Raw genomic sequence first — 14294 nt, 5'->3', positions numbered from 1 at the left:
TGGGCGTAACTGAACATCCCCTTTAATTTGTGGGGCTAGTGGGCGCGCGCCCGCTGCGTACAGCGCGACCGCGCCCGCGTGTTCCGCGGACTCGATGTCCACCGGTGTACCGCAATCGTGTCACAGAGCGGCAGAACGGGGAGGTGCCTATGGACATTTCCCTGTTCTGCCTAGCAATATGACAGAGATCACCGCTCCCTGTCATCGGGAGAAGTGATCACTATAATGTGAGTTGAAGCCCCTCCCCCCCACAGTTAGAATCACTCCCTAGGACACACTTAACCCATTGATCGCCCCCTAGTGTTTAATCCCTTCCCTGCCATTGTCATTTACACAGTAATCAGTGCATTTTTATAGCACTGATCACTGTATAAATGACAATGGTCCCAATATAGTGTCAAAAGTGTCCAATGTGTCCGCCGTAATGTCGCAGTCCTGATAAAAATCGCAGATCGCCGCCATTACTAATTAAAAAAAAAAATCCTAATAAAAATGCCATAAATCCATCCCCTAATCTATCCCCTTGTTTTGTAGACACTATAACTTTTGTGCAAACCAATCAATATACGCTTATTGCGATTTTTTTTTTTTTTACCAAAAATATGTAGAATAATACGTATCGGCCTAAACTGTGGATAAAAATTCGTTTTTTTATATTTTTTTGGGGGGGGGATATTTATTATAGCAAAAAGTAAAAAATTTAGCTTTTTTTGTCAAAATTGTCGCTCTTTTTTTGTTTATAGCGCAAAAAATAAAAACCGCAGAGGTGATCAAATACCACCAAAATAAAACTCTATTTGTGTGGGGAAAAAAAGGACATCAAGTTTGTTTTGGTGTAACGTCGCACGACCGCGCAATTGTCAGTTAAAGCGACGCAGTGCCGAATCGCAAAAAGTGCTCTGGTCAGGAAGGGGGTAAAATCTTCCTTCCGGTGCTGAAGTGGTTAAGGACCATGCCTATTTTTCAAACTTGTTGTTTACAAGTTAAAATCAAATAATAAAAGAATAAAATGGCGGTCGTTGCAATACACCGTATTTGCGCAGTGGTCTTACAAACGCAATTTTTTTTTTTGGAAAAAAGTACACTTTTTTTTAATTTAAATAAATAAGAAGACAGTAACATTAGCCCAGTTTTTTTTATTTTGTGAACGATGAAATTACGCAGAGTAAATTAATACCAAACATGTCACGCTTCAAATTTGCACCCCCGCTCGTGGAACTTTGACCTTTAAAAATCTCCATAGGGCGACGTTTAAAAATTTCTACAGGCTACCAGTTTTGAGTTACAGAGGAGGTCTAGGGCTAGAATTATCGCTCTCGCTCTAATGATCGCGGCGATACCTCACATGTGTGACTTGAACACAGGAGCAACTTACATGTGCGTTCACTTCTGCGCGCTAGTACAGCAGGACGGGGCGCTTAAAATTATTTATTTATTTTGTATTTGACTTTTTTTTTATATATATAACACTGTCCCTTTAAAAAAAAATGGATCACTTTTATTCCTATTACAAGGAATGTAAACATCCCTTGTAATAGAAAAAAAGCATGACAGGACCTCTTAAATGTGAGATCTGGGGGTCAAAAAGATCTCAGATCTCATATTTACACTTAAATGCAATAAAAAAAAATAAATGAAAAAAAAGACTTTTTTTTGTTTTTTGTTCAAAAAAAGAAATTTCCCCATTAAGGTCGTTGGGCGGGAGTGACGTTTGACGTTGCTTCCGTCATCCGACGTCATGGATTCGAGTGGGGGGGCCTCTGAGGGGAAAGGATCGGATCGTCTCCGCCGCTACCCTTTTTTTTTTGTTTGTTTGCGTTTTGCACGTCTATATTGATTTAAAATGAGAAAATACTGCATTTGGCCACTAGATGGAGCTTAGTATTAAAGGAAATTTCTATGATACTTATCCCCATCTAGTGGCCGAATGTGGTATTTTTCTTTTCTAAATCTGTGATTTTTTTTTTTTACATTTTACATTTAAAACTGCACAGCATATAACCGTATTACGTTTGTTTTTGCCCCATTCGGTTTGTATTAATCTTCTGTATTTATTCTCTTTTATGTTCTCATTTTTTTTGTTATATTTGATTTATTCTTTAACTATTTTATAAGAAATTGGGGGGGGGGGGGGGAGGGGAGGAGGCACCTGAGCTCATCTCATGGCTGGTCTGGTGGCCTCAGGGCTGATCAGATCACACTGACCCCCCAAAACAAGTACTCAGTCCATGAGTTCTGCCTTCACTGGCCGCATGCTTGTTCTGGGTCATTGAGCATGAAAGCCGGGGAATCGGCATTTTCAGGAGTGGTGACCCTCCCCCTCCCCCCTTTTCATATGTTTGTAATCCCTTCACTGTCTCCCCCTGCAGGTAATAAAGGTGCGGTGGGAATATCTTTCATGTTTAACGGAACTTCGTTCGGCTTTGTGAACTGTCACCTGACCTCGGGCAATGAGAAGACCAACAGGTGAGTGGAGGGTCACCTTTAAAAAAAAATTCTCTGCCCCCCCCCCCCCCCCCCTCGTTACCGGCTCCTCTCCTGATCTGATACGGCTTCCTCTGATTTCACCGCACACTGTGAGCTTCTCACCATGTGCATTAGAAACTGCAGCCAATCAGATAGAGCCCCGCCTTATTTCCTGGCTGGGGGGACGTCCAACATCATCTAGCCCTTCCCTATGTAAATACAGCCTGTCTAGGAACCCCCCCCCCAGACCAACACCCCCTCCCCGACCAACACCCACCCATAAAGGCATTTTGAAATTTGCATAACTCCTCCCACTGCCTGCCTCAGGACTGAGGGCTGTTGAGAGGAGTACTGAGGTCGGGGGGATATGTACAGGCCCCTCCCACCAGCCATGATCTGCCTGCATTGCATAGAGAAGCACAGAGACCCAGTGATGGTGTCACTGGGGATTATAATAAGGTGTGTAATGAAAACAGAAAGGTTCTTATTGGTGTTGATGATGGGGGGAGGGACCATGGAAGGGCGAATATAAGCGGAATAAACTTTCATTTTTCACCCTTCGTCTCTCCGATCTCCACCAGACGTAACCAGAATTACCTGGACATCCTGCGGCTCCTGTCTCTCGGGGACAAACAGCTGAACTCCTTCGATATCTCTCTGCGCTTCACCCACCTCTTCTGGTTTGGTGACCTGAATTACCGCCTGGACATGGACGTACAGGTGAGGCGGCCATCTTGTGTGTGGCGATCGGGGGGGGGGTCCCAGAGGAGGTCCCCTTCCTATATTAGAGCTTTGATCTGATGAGCATATACTTATAATATATAATAAATATATCATCCAATTAGAGTCCTTGTACTGAGGCGGAGGTTTTCGACTTGAGCAAGGAAAATCTTAGAATGTTGATTAAGGAAAATGGTTAAAGTAGAACTCCGGAGACAGCTGTCTGAGCGTCCATAGTCTTCATGAATAGGTGTCCCCAAGATGGTCCCTATTTCCTTTTGAAGTGACCGGTAACCGCTGCCTATTTCCTAAGGGACAAGGTGACCAGTCTCTACACTGCCCCCATGTGGTTTAATAAGGTAGTGTCAGTCACGTAATGACATCAGAGCTGCCTGCTTGCTACACAAGGTGACCAGTCTCCACACTGCCCCCATGTGGTTTAATAAGGTAGTGCCAGTCACGTAATGACATCAGAGCTGCCTGCTTGCTAAGAGACAAAGTGACCAGTCTCTACACTGCCCCCATGTGGTTTAATAAGGTAGTGTCAGTCACGTAATGACATCAGAGCTGCCTGCTTGCTACACAAGGTGACCAGTCTCTACCCTGCCCCCATGTGGTTTAATAAGGTGGTGCCAGTCACGTAATGACATCAGAGCTGCCTGCTTGCTAAGGGACAAGGTGACCAGTCTCTACACTACCCCTATGTGGTTTAATAAGGTAGTGCCAGTCACGTAATGACGTCACCGATGTCTGCTTGCTACACAAGGTGACCAGTCTCTACAATGACCCCATGTGGTTTAATAAGGTAGTGTCAGTTACGTAATGACGTCACCGCTGCCTGCCTGCTAAAGGACAAGGTGACCAGTCTCTACACTGCCCCCATGTGGTTTAATAAGGTAGTGTCAGTTACGTAATGACGTCGCCGCTGCCTATTTCCTAAGGGACAAGGTGACCAGTCTCTACACTGCCCCCATGTGGTGGTTTAATAAGGTAGTGTCAGTCACATGGTGACGTCAGCGCTGCCTGCAGGAGGCGGAGATCAGGAGTGGGGGGTGGCTGGGTCCCTATGACCCTACCTTGGCTCAGTGACTTAGGTGAGAGTAGTTATGATATCATATTATATAAGATTATCATAGAGAGTAGGGCCAGGGTTCATTTATCAGTGCCGGGACAAGGTCATCCGGCGCCCAGGGCAAAGAAGCCTAACTGCGCCCCCCCCCCCCCCCTTCATTATAGATTTTACCCCCAGCAGTCATCCGCTTGTCAAAATGCCTTATATATCAGAATGAGCTCACTGGCGCCCCCATCCATACAGTAAACTACTGCGCCCAGGGCAGCCGTCCCTCCCGCCCACCCCTTGTCCTGGTTATAGTGTTATAAGTGACGGAGGAACAATAACAATCTGTATTGGTTGGTCAGGTTAGAAATCAGTGTTTTGCTATTGCATAGTAATAATAATAATAATAATGAGTAATAATAATATTATTAATAATAATATAAATAGTAATAATGAGCAATAATAATTCCTGCTCCTCTGATTCTTAGAGAGGACAGTTACATTGTAACATGTTACATACATGTAGGGTGAGTTGCTCCTATTGGGGGGGAGCCCAGAGGTACCGCCTCCCTCTGCAGGGGTGGGATCTCCCCGCTGGGTGGGATTCACAGCTCCGCCAACAAGGGGACAGTCACTCATATTGTCATTCATAATGGGGTTAGTTACTCCTCTGATTTCACTGCACACTGTGAGCTTCTCATTATGTGCATTAAAAGCTGAAGCGAGTTAGATAGAGCTCCGCCTCATTTCCTGGCTGGAGGGGGGACGTTCCAGCATCATCTAGATCATTCCTCCCCATCCTGGCCAGGACAATCCTGTGGTTCTGGTTGTCCCATTCATGGTTTACCACTTCCAATAAGATCTGAACCCGTCCCCTGTATCCCCTGTATATTGTAACTCCTCTGATTTATGTCTCTTCATTCCGGGATAACTCTGTATTTTCGGGCCTCGTAGGAAATCCTGAATTTCATCAGCAGAAAGGAATTTGATCCGTTGCTGAAGGTGGACCAACTCAACCTGGAGAAGGAGAAGAACAAGATATTCCTGCGTTTTAGTAAGTTTCTGATCAGCAAGGAGATTGTATATATATATATTTATTTTTATCCTGGAGTTCGAATTTAAAGGTAACTCCACTTTCGTGGGATAAAAAAATTTGCATATAAAAAAAAAAAATTAATATAACGTATACAATTGTGACTTAAGTCATATTGTAATTGAATGTTATTAAAAATGACCTTTTTTTTAAAAATCTGCAGCCGCTGCCATTTTCTGTCCAATGCAATATGGCCACTTGGAGGCGCTCTGTACACACAATGTGTATACACTCCGCCCCCCCAGAAATATCAATTCCTGCTTGTGTGATTGGCTCACTGACTTTCAAAAAAATTCGGCACTAAGATACAAGTCAGATTTTGGGCATCCCCTGCAACAAAAATGTCATTTTTGGTGAGATACTCCCAAAAGGGAAATCACATCTAAAGGGATGTAGGTCCTGCCACTTTCCTCAATAGAGCCCTGCAGGTGTAGCAGCTGCTTGATAATTCTAAAACCACTCCTATAGAGATTCACACATGGGCACAGACAGAGAAACGGCTATTCCTTCAGAATAACAAAAGGCCGGAATCTGCCTCTCCTTCTACGTCCTCTCCCTCTACGTCCTCTCCCTCTACGTCCTCTCCTTCTACGTCCTCTCCTTCTACGTCCTCTCCCTCTACGTCCTCTCCCTCTACGTCCTCTTCTTCTACGTCCTCTCCTTCTACGTCCTCTCCCTCTACGTCCTCTCCCTCTACGTCCTCTCCCTCTACATCCTCTCCCTCTACGTCCTCTCCCTCTACGTCCTCTCCTTCTACGTCCTCTCCTTCTACGTCCTCTCCTTCTACATCCTCTCCCTCTACATTCTCTCCTTCTACGTCCTCTCCTTCTACATCCTCTCCTTCTACATCCTCTCCTATGGCCTCTCCCTCTACATCCTCTCCCTCTACATCCTCTCCTTTTACATCCTCTCTCTATACATCCCCTCCTTCTACATCCTCTCCCTCTACGTCCTCTCCTTTTACATCCTCTCCCTATACGTCCTCTCCTTCTACGTCCTCTCCTTTTACATCCTCTCCTTTTACATCCTCTCCCTCTACGTCCTCTCCTACATCCTCTCCTTCTACATCCTCTCCCTCTACATCCTCTCCCTCTACATCCTCTCCTATGTCCTCTCCCTCTACATCCTCTCCCTCTACGTCCTCTCCCTCTACGTCCTCTCCCTCTACATCCTCTCCCTGTACATCCTCTCCTTCTACGTCCTCTCCTTCTACGTCCTCTCCCTCTACGTCCTCTCCCTCTACGTCCTCTCCTTCTACGTCCTCTCCCTCTACGTCTTCTACGTCCTCTCCCTCTAAGTCCTCTCCCTCTACGCCCTCTCCCTCTACGTCCTCTCCTTCTACATCCTCTCCTATGTCCTTTCCCTCTACATCCTCTCCTTCTACATCCTCTCCCTCTACATCCACTCCTTCTACATCCTCTCCCTCTACATCCTCTCCTTTTACATCCTCTCTCTATACGTCCTCTCCTTCTACGTCCTCTCCTTCAACGTCCTCTCCTTTTACATCCTCTCCTTCTACGTCCTCTCCTTCTACGTCCTCTCCTTCTACGTCCTCTCCTTCTACATCCTCTCCTTTTACATCCTCTCCCTCTACATCCTCTCCCTCTACATCCTCTCCTATGTCCTCTCCCTCTACATCCTCTCCCTCTACGTCCTCTCCCTCTACGTCCTCTCCCTCTACGTCCTCTCCCTCTACGTCCTCTCCCTCTACATCCTCTCCTTCTACGTCCTCTCCCTCTACGTCCTCTCCCTCTACGTCCTCTCCTTCTACGTCCTCTCCCTCTACGTCCTCTACGTTCTCTCCCTCTAAGTCCTCTCCCTCTACGTCCTCTCCCTCTACGTCCTCTCCCTCTACGTCCTCTCCCTCTACGTCCTCTCCCTCTACATCCTCTCCTTCTACATCCTCTCCTATGTCCTCTCCCTCTACATCCTCTCCTTCTACATCCTCTCCCTCTACATCCACTCCTTCTACATCCTCTCCTTTTACATCCTCTCTCTATACGTCCTCTCCTTCTACGTCCTCTCCTTTTACATCCTCTCCCTATACATCCTCTCCTTCTATGTCCTCTCCTTCTACGTCCTCTCCTTCTACATCCTCTCCTTTTACATCCTCTCCTTTTACATCCTCTCCCTCTACGTCCTCTCCTACATCCTCTCCTCCTACATCCTCTCCCTCTACATCCTCTCCTTCTACATCCTCTCCTTCTACGTCCTCTCCCTCTACGTCCTCTCCCTCTACGTCCTCTCCTTCTACGTCCTCTCCTTCTACATCCTCTCCCTCTACATCCTCTCCTTCTACATCCTCTCCTATGTCCTCTCCCTCTACATCCTCTCCTTCTACATCCTCTCCCTCTACATCCTCTCCTATGTCCTCTCCCTCTACGTCCTCTCCCTCTACATCCTCTCCCTCTACGTCCTCTCCCTCTACATCCTCTCCCTCCACGTCCTCTCCCTCTACGTCCTCTCCCTGTACATCCTCTCCCTGTACATCCTCTCCCTCTACGTCCTCTCCCTCTACGTCCTCTCCTTCTACGTCCTCTCCCTCTACGTCCTCTACGTCCTCTCCCTCTAAGTCCTCTCCCTCTACGTCCTCTCCCTCTACGTCCTCTCCCTCTATGTCCTCTCCCTCTACGTCCTCTCCCTCTACATCCTCTCCTTCTACATCCTCTCCTATGTCCTCTCCCTCTACATCCTCTCCTTCTACATCCTCTCCCTCTACATCCACTCCTTCTACATCCTCTCCCTCTACATCCTCTCCTTTTACATCCTCTCTCTATACGTCCTCTCCTTCTACGTCCTCTCCTTCAACGTCCTCTCCCTCTACGTCCTCTCCTTTTACATCCTCTCCTTTTACATCCTCTCCTTCTACGTCCTCTCCTTCTACATCCTCTCCTTCTACATCCTCTCCCTCTACATCCTCTCCTATGTCCTCTCCCTCTACGTCCTCTCCTTTTACATCCTCTCCTTTTACATCCTCTCCTTCTACGTCCTCTCCTTTTACATCCTCTCCCTCTACATCCTCTCCCTCTACATCCTCTCCCTCTATGTCCTCTCCCTCTACGTCCTCTCCCTCTACGTCCTCTCCCTCTACGTCCTCTCCCTCTACGTCCTCTCCTTCTACGTCCTCTCCCTCTACGTCCTCTCCCTCTACGTCCTCTCCTTCTACGTCCTCTCCCTCTACGTCCTCTACGTTCTCTCCCTCTGAGTCCTCTCCCCCTACGTCCTCTCCCTCTACGTCCTCTCCCTCTACGTCCTCTCCCTCTACATCCTCTCCTTCTACATCCTCTCCTATGTCCTCTCCCTCTACATCCTCTCCTTCTACATCCACTCCTTCTACATCCTCTCCTTTTACATCCTCTCTCTATACGTCCTCTCCTTCTACGTCCTCTCCTTCAACGTCCTCTCCCTCTACGTCCTCTCCTTTTACATCCTCTCCTTTTACATCCTCTCCCTCTACGTCCTCTCCTACATCCTCTCCTCCTACATCCTCTCCCTCTACATCCTCTCCCTCTACATCCTCTCCTTCTACGTCCTCTCCCTCTACGTCCTCTCCCTCTACGTCCTCTCCTTCTACGTCCTCTCCTTCTACGTCCTCTCCTTCTACATCCTCTCCCTCTACATCCTCTCCTTCTACATCCTCTCCTATGTCCTCTCCCTCTACATCCTCTCCCTCTACGTCCTCTCCCTCTACGTCCTCTCCCTCTACGTCCTCTCCCTCTACATCCTCTCCCTGTACATCCTCTCCTTCTACGTCCTCTCCCTCTACGTCCTCTCCCTCTACGTCCTCTCCTTCTACGTCCTCTCCCTCTACGTCTTCTACGTCCTCTCCCTCTAAGTCCTCTCCCTCTACGCCCTCTCCCTCTACGTCCTCTCCTTCTACATCCTCTCCTATGTCCTCTCCCTCTACATCCTCTCCTTCTACATCCTCTCCCTCTACATCCACTCCTTCTACATCCTCTCCCTCTACATCCTCTCCTTTTACATCCTCTCTCTATACGTCCTCTCCTTCTACGTCCTCTCCTTCAACGTCCTCTCCCTCTACGTCCTCTCCTTTTACATCCTCTCCTTCTACGTCCTCTCCTTCTACGTCCTCTCCTTCTACGTCCTCTCCTTCTACATCCTCTCCTTTTACATCCTCTCCCTCTACATCCTCTCCTATGTCCTCTCCCTCTACATCCTCTCCCTCTACGTCCTCTCCCTCTACGTCCTCTCCCTCTACGTCCTCTCCCTCTACATCCTCTCCTTCTACGTCCTCTCCCTCTACGTCCTCTCCCTGTACATCCTCTCCCTCTACGTCCTCTCCCTCTACGTCCTCTCCTTCTACGTCCTCTCCCTCTACGTCCTCTACGTCCTCTCCCTCTAAGTCCTCTCCCTCTACGTCCTCTCCCTCTACGTCCTCTCCCTCTATGTCCTCTCCCTCTACGTCCTCTCCCTCTACATCCTCTCCTTCTACATCCTCTCCTATGTCCTCTCCCTCTACATCCTCTCCTTCTACATCCTCTCCCTCTACATCCACTCCTTCTACATCCTCTCCCTCTACATCCTCTCCTTTTACATCCTCTCTCTATACGTCCTCTCCTTCTACGTCCTCTCCTTCAACGTCCTCTCCCTCTACGTCCTCTCCTTTTACATCCTCTCCTTTTACATCCTCTCCTTCTACGTCCTCTCCTTCTACATCCTCTCCTTCTACATCCTCTCCCTCTACATCCTCTCCTATGTCCTCTCCCTCTACGTCCTCTCCTTTTACATCCTCTCCTTTTACATCCTCTCCTTCTACGTCCTCTCCTTTTACATCCTCTCCCTCTACATCCTCTCCCTCTACATCCTCTCCCTCTATGTCCTCTCCCTCTACGTCCTCTCCCTCTACGTCCTCTCCCTCTACGTCCTCTCCCTCTACGTCCTCTCCTTCTACGTCCTCTCCCTCTACGTCCTCTCCCTCTACGTCCTCTCCTTCTACGTCCTCTCCCTCTACGTCCTCTACGTTCTCTCCCTCTAAGTCCTCTCCCCCTACGTCCTCTCCCTCTACGTCCTCTCCCTCTACGTCCTCTCCCTCTACATCCTCTCCTTCTACATCCTCTCCTATGTCCTCTCCCTCTACATCCTCTCCTTCTACATCCACTCCTTCTACATCCTCTCCTTTTACATCCTCTCTCTATACGTCCTCTCCTTCTACGTCCTCTCCTTCAACGTCCTCTCCCTCTACGTCCTCTCCTTTTACATCCTCTCCTTTTACATCCTCTCCCTCTACGTCCTCTCCTACATCCTCTCCTCCTACATCCTCTCCCTCTACATCCTCTCCCTCTACATCCTCTCCTTCTACGTCCTCTCCCTCTACGTCCTCTCCCTCTACGTCCTCTCCTTCTACGTCCTCTCCTTCTACGTCCTCTCCTTCTACATCCTCTCCCTCTACATCCTCTCCTTCTACATCCTCTCCTATGTCCTCTCCCTCTACATCCTCTCCCTCTACGTCCTCTCCCTCTACGTCCTCTCCCTCTACGTCCTCTCCCTCTACATCCTCTCCCTGTACATCCTCTCCTTCTACGTCCTCTCCCTCTACGTCCTCTCCCTCTACGTCCTCTCCTTCTACGTCCTCTCCCTCTACGTCTTCTACGTCCTCTCCCTCTAAGTCCTCTCCCTCTACGCCCTCTCCCTCTACGTCCTCTCCTTCTACATCCTCTCCTATGTCCTCTCCCTCTACATCCTCTCCTTCTACATCCTCTCCCTCTACATCCACTCCTTCTACATCCTCTCCCTCTACATCCTCTCCTTTTACATCCTCTCTCTATACGTCCTCTCCTTCTACATCCTCTCCTTCAACGTCCTCTCCCTCTACGTCCTCTCCTTTTACATCCTCTCCTTCTACGTCCTCTCCTTCTACGTCCTCTCCTTCTACGTCCTCTCCTTCTACATCCTCTCCTTTTACATCCTCTCCCTCTACATCCTCTCCCTCTACATCCTCTCCTATGTCCTCTCCCTCTACATCCTCTCCCTCTACGTCCTCTCCCTCTACGTCCTCTCCCTCTACGTCCTCTCCCTCTACGTCCTCTCCCTCTACATCCTCTCCTTCTACGTCCTCTCCCTCTACGTCCTCTCCCTCTACGTCCTCTCCCTCTACGTTCTCTCCCTCTAAGTCCTCTCCCTCTACGTCCTCTCCCTCTACGTCCTCTCCCTCTACATCCTCTCCTTCTACATCCTCTCCTATGTCCTCTCCCTCTACATCCTCTCCTTCTACATCCTCTCCCTCTACATCCACTCCTTCTACATCCTCTCCTTTTACATCCTCTCTCTATACGTCCTCTCCTTCTACGTCCTCTCCTTCTACGTCCTCTCCTTCAACGTCCTCTCCCTCTACGTCCTCTCCTTTTACATCCTCTCCCTATACATCCTCTCCTTCTATGTCCTCTCCTTCTACGTCCTCTCCTTCTACATCCTCTCCTTTTACATCCTCTCCTTTTACATCCTCTCCCTCTACGTCCTCTCCTACATCCTCTCCTCCTACATCCTCTCCCTCTACATCCTCTCCTTCTACATCCTCTCCTTCTACGTCCTCTCCCTCTACGTCCTCTCCCTCTACGTCCTCTCCCTCTACGTCCTCTCCCTCTACGTCCTCTCCTTCTACATCCTCTCCTTCTACATCCTCTCCCTCTACATCCTCTCCTTCTACATCCTCTCCTATGTCCTCTCCCTCTACATCCTCTCCTTCTACATCCTCTCCCTCTACATCCTCTCCCTCTACATCCTCTCCTATGTCCTCTCCCTCTACGTCCTCTCCCTCTACGTCCTCTCCCTCTACGTCCTCTCCCTTTACATCCTCTCCCTCTACATCCTCTCCCTCTACGTCCTCTCCCTCTACGTCCTCTCCCTCTACATCCTCTCCCTGTACATCCTCTCCCTCTACGTCCTCTCCTTCTACGTCCTCTCCCTCTACGTCCTCTACCTCTACGTCCTCTACGTCCTCTCCCTCTAAGTCCTCTCCCTCTACGTCCTCTCCCTCTACGTCCTCTCCCTCTACGTCCTCTCCCTCTATGTCCTCTCCCTCTACATCCTCTCCTTCTACATCCTCTCCTATGTCCTCTCCCTCTACATCCTCTCCTTCTACATCCTCTCCCTCTACATCCACTCCTTCTACATCCTCTCCCTCTACATCCTCTCCTTTTACATCCTCTCCTTTTACATCCTCTCTCTATACGTCCTCTCCTTCTACGTCCTCTCCTTCAACGTCCTCTCCCTCTACGTCCTCTCCTTTTACATCCTCTCCTTCTACATCCTCTCCTTCTACATCCTCTCCTTTTACATCCTCTCCCTCTACATCCTCTCCCTCTACATCCTCTCCTATGTCCTCTCCCTCTACATCCTCTCCCTCTACGTCCTCTCCCTCTACATCCTCTCCCTCTACATCCTCTCCTTCTACGTCCTCTCCCTCTACGTCCTCTCCCTCTACGTCCTCTCCTTCTACGTCCTCTCCCTCTACGTCCTCTACGTTCTCTCCCTCTAAGTCCTCTCCCTCTACGTCCTCTCCCTCTACGTCCTCTCCTTCTACGTCCTCTCCCTCTACGTCCTCTACGTTCTCTCCCTCTAAGTCCTCTCCCTCTACGTCCTCTCCCTCTACGTCCTCTCCCCCTACGTCCTCTCCCTCTACGTCCTCTCCCTCTACATCCTCTCCTTCTACATCCTCTCCTATGTCCTCTCCCTCTACATCCTCTCCTTCTACATCCTCTCCCTCTACATCCACTCCTTCTACATCCTCTCCTTTTACATCCTCTCTCTATACGTCCTCTCCTTCTACGTCCTCTCCTTCAACGTCCTCTCCTTCAACGTCCTCTCCCTCTACGTCCTCTCCTTTTACATCCTCTCCCTATACATCCTCTCCTTCTATGTCCTCTCCTTCTACGTCCTCTCCTTCTACATCCTCTCCTTTTACATCCTCTCCTTTTACATCCTCTCCCTCTACGTCCTCTCCTACATCCTCTCCTCCTACATCCTCTCCCTCTACATCCTCTCCCTCTACGTCCTCTCCCTCTACGTCCTCTCCTTCTACGTCCTCTCCTTCTACGTCCTCTCCTTCTACATCCTCTCCCTCTACATCCTCTCCTTCTACATCCTCTCCTATGTCCTCTCCCTCTACATCCTCTCCTTCTACATCCTCTCCCTCTACATCCTCTCCCTCTACATCCTCTCCTATGTCCTCTCCCTCTACATCCTCTCCCTCTACGTCCTCTCCCTCTACGTCCTCTCCCTCTACATCCTCTCCCTCTACGTCCTCTCCCTCTACGTCCTCTCCCTCTACGTCCTCTCCCTCTACATCCTCTCCTTCTACGTCCTCTCCCTCTACGTCCTCTCCCTCTACGTCCTCTCCTACGTCCTCTCCCTCTACGTCCTCTACGTCCTCTCCCTCTAAGTCCTCTCCCTCTACGTCCTCTCCCTCTACGTCCTCTCCCTCTACGTCCTCTCCCTCTACGTCCTCTCCCTCTACGTCCTCTCCCTCTACGTCCTCTCCCTCTACGTCCTCTCCTTCTACGTCCTCTCCTTCTACGTCCTCTACGTCCTCTCCCTCTACGTCCTCTCCCTCTACGTCCTCTCCCTCTACGTCCTCTCCTTCTACGTCCTCTCCCTCTACGTCCTCTCCCTCTACGTCCTCTCCCTCTACGTCCTCTCCTTCTACGTCCTCTCCCTCTACGTCCTCTCCCTCTACGTCCTCTCCCTCTACATCCGGTCCTTCTGCATCCTCTCCTGCTGCAGCCTTGTGACAAAGTTACAATGTTACAAAGCCAATGGTGCAAAGAATGAGCGCACATAAAGAGATCAGGAATCCAGAGATAAGATCCAGAATTCTAGCAGATTTATATGTTATCTTTGAAGGTTTAATGACACAATTTTCTCTTAGTCCACCCCATACCCTGTGCCTGCCGGGGGGCGCGGTGGGCGGATTTACCCCGACGGGTGAAGGCAACCCTCCGT

At 49.3% G+C, this 14294-nt stretch overlaps 2 protein-coding genes across 3 annotated transcripts in view; both read left to right on the top strand.

The window, feature by feature from the left end:
- Nucleotides 1-14294, top strand: part of INPPL1 (inositol polyphosphate phosphatase like 1) — a 146253-nt gene that overhangs the window by 104891 nt on the left and 27068 nt on the right. For both annotated transcript variants that reach the window (XM_073612640.1, XM_073612638.1), the window contains exons 14-16: nucleotides 2370-2466; nucleotides 3048-3186; nucleotides 5198-5297. In XM_073612640.1, coding sequence (XP_073468741.1) covers nucleotides 2370-2466; nucleotides 3048-3186; nucleotides 5198-5297 — 336 coding nt within the window. The remainder of the gene's footprint in view (nucleotides 1-2369; nucleotides 2467-3047; nucleotides 3187-5197; nucleotides 5298-14294) is intronic.
- Nucleotides 8627-14220, top strand: LOC141129562 (uncharacterized). Its single transcript, XM_073617659.1, has 5 exons — nucleotides 8627-8878; nucleotides 9149-9438; nucleotides 12223-12313; nucleotides 12593-12672; nucleotides 14196-14220. Exons 1-5 carry the CDS (start codon nucleotides 8627-8629, stop codon nucleotides 14218-14220), a joined length of 738 nt encoding a protein of 245 aa, XP_073473760.1.

This window comes from Aquarana catesbeiana, linkage group LG02 (genome assembly GCF_042186555.1).
Source record: "Aquarana catesbeiana isolate 2022-GZ linkage group LG02, ASM4218655v1, whole genome shotgun sequence".
Lineage (NCBI taxonomy): Eukaryota > Metazoa > Chordata > Amphibia > Anura > Ranidae > Aquarana > Aquarana catesbeiana.
This window is presented reverse-complemented; position numbering and strand designations above follow the sequence as displayed.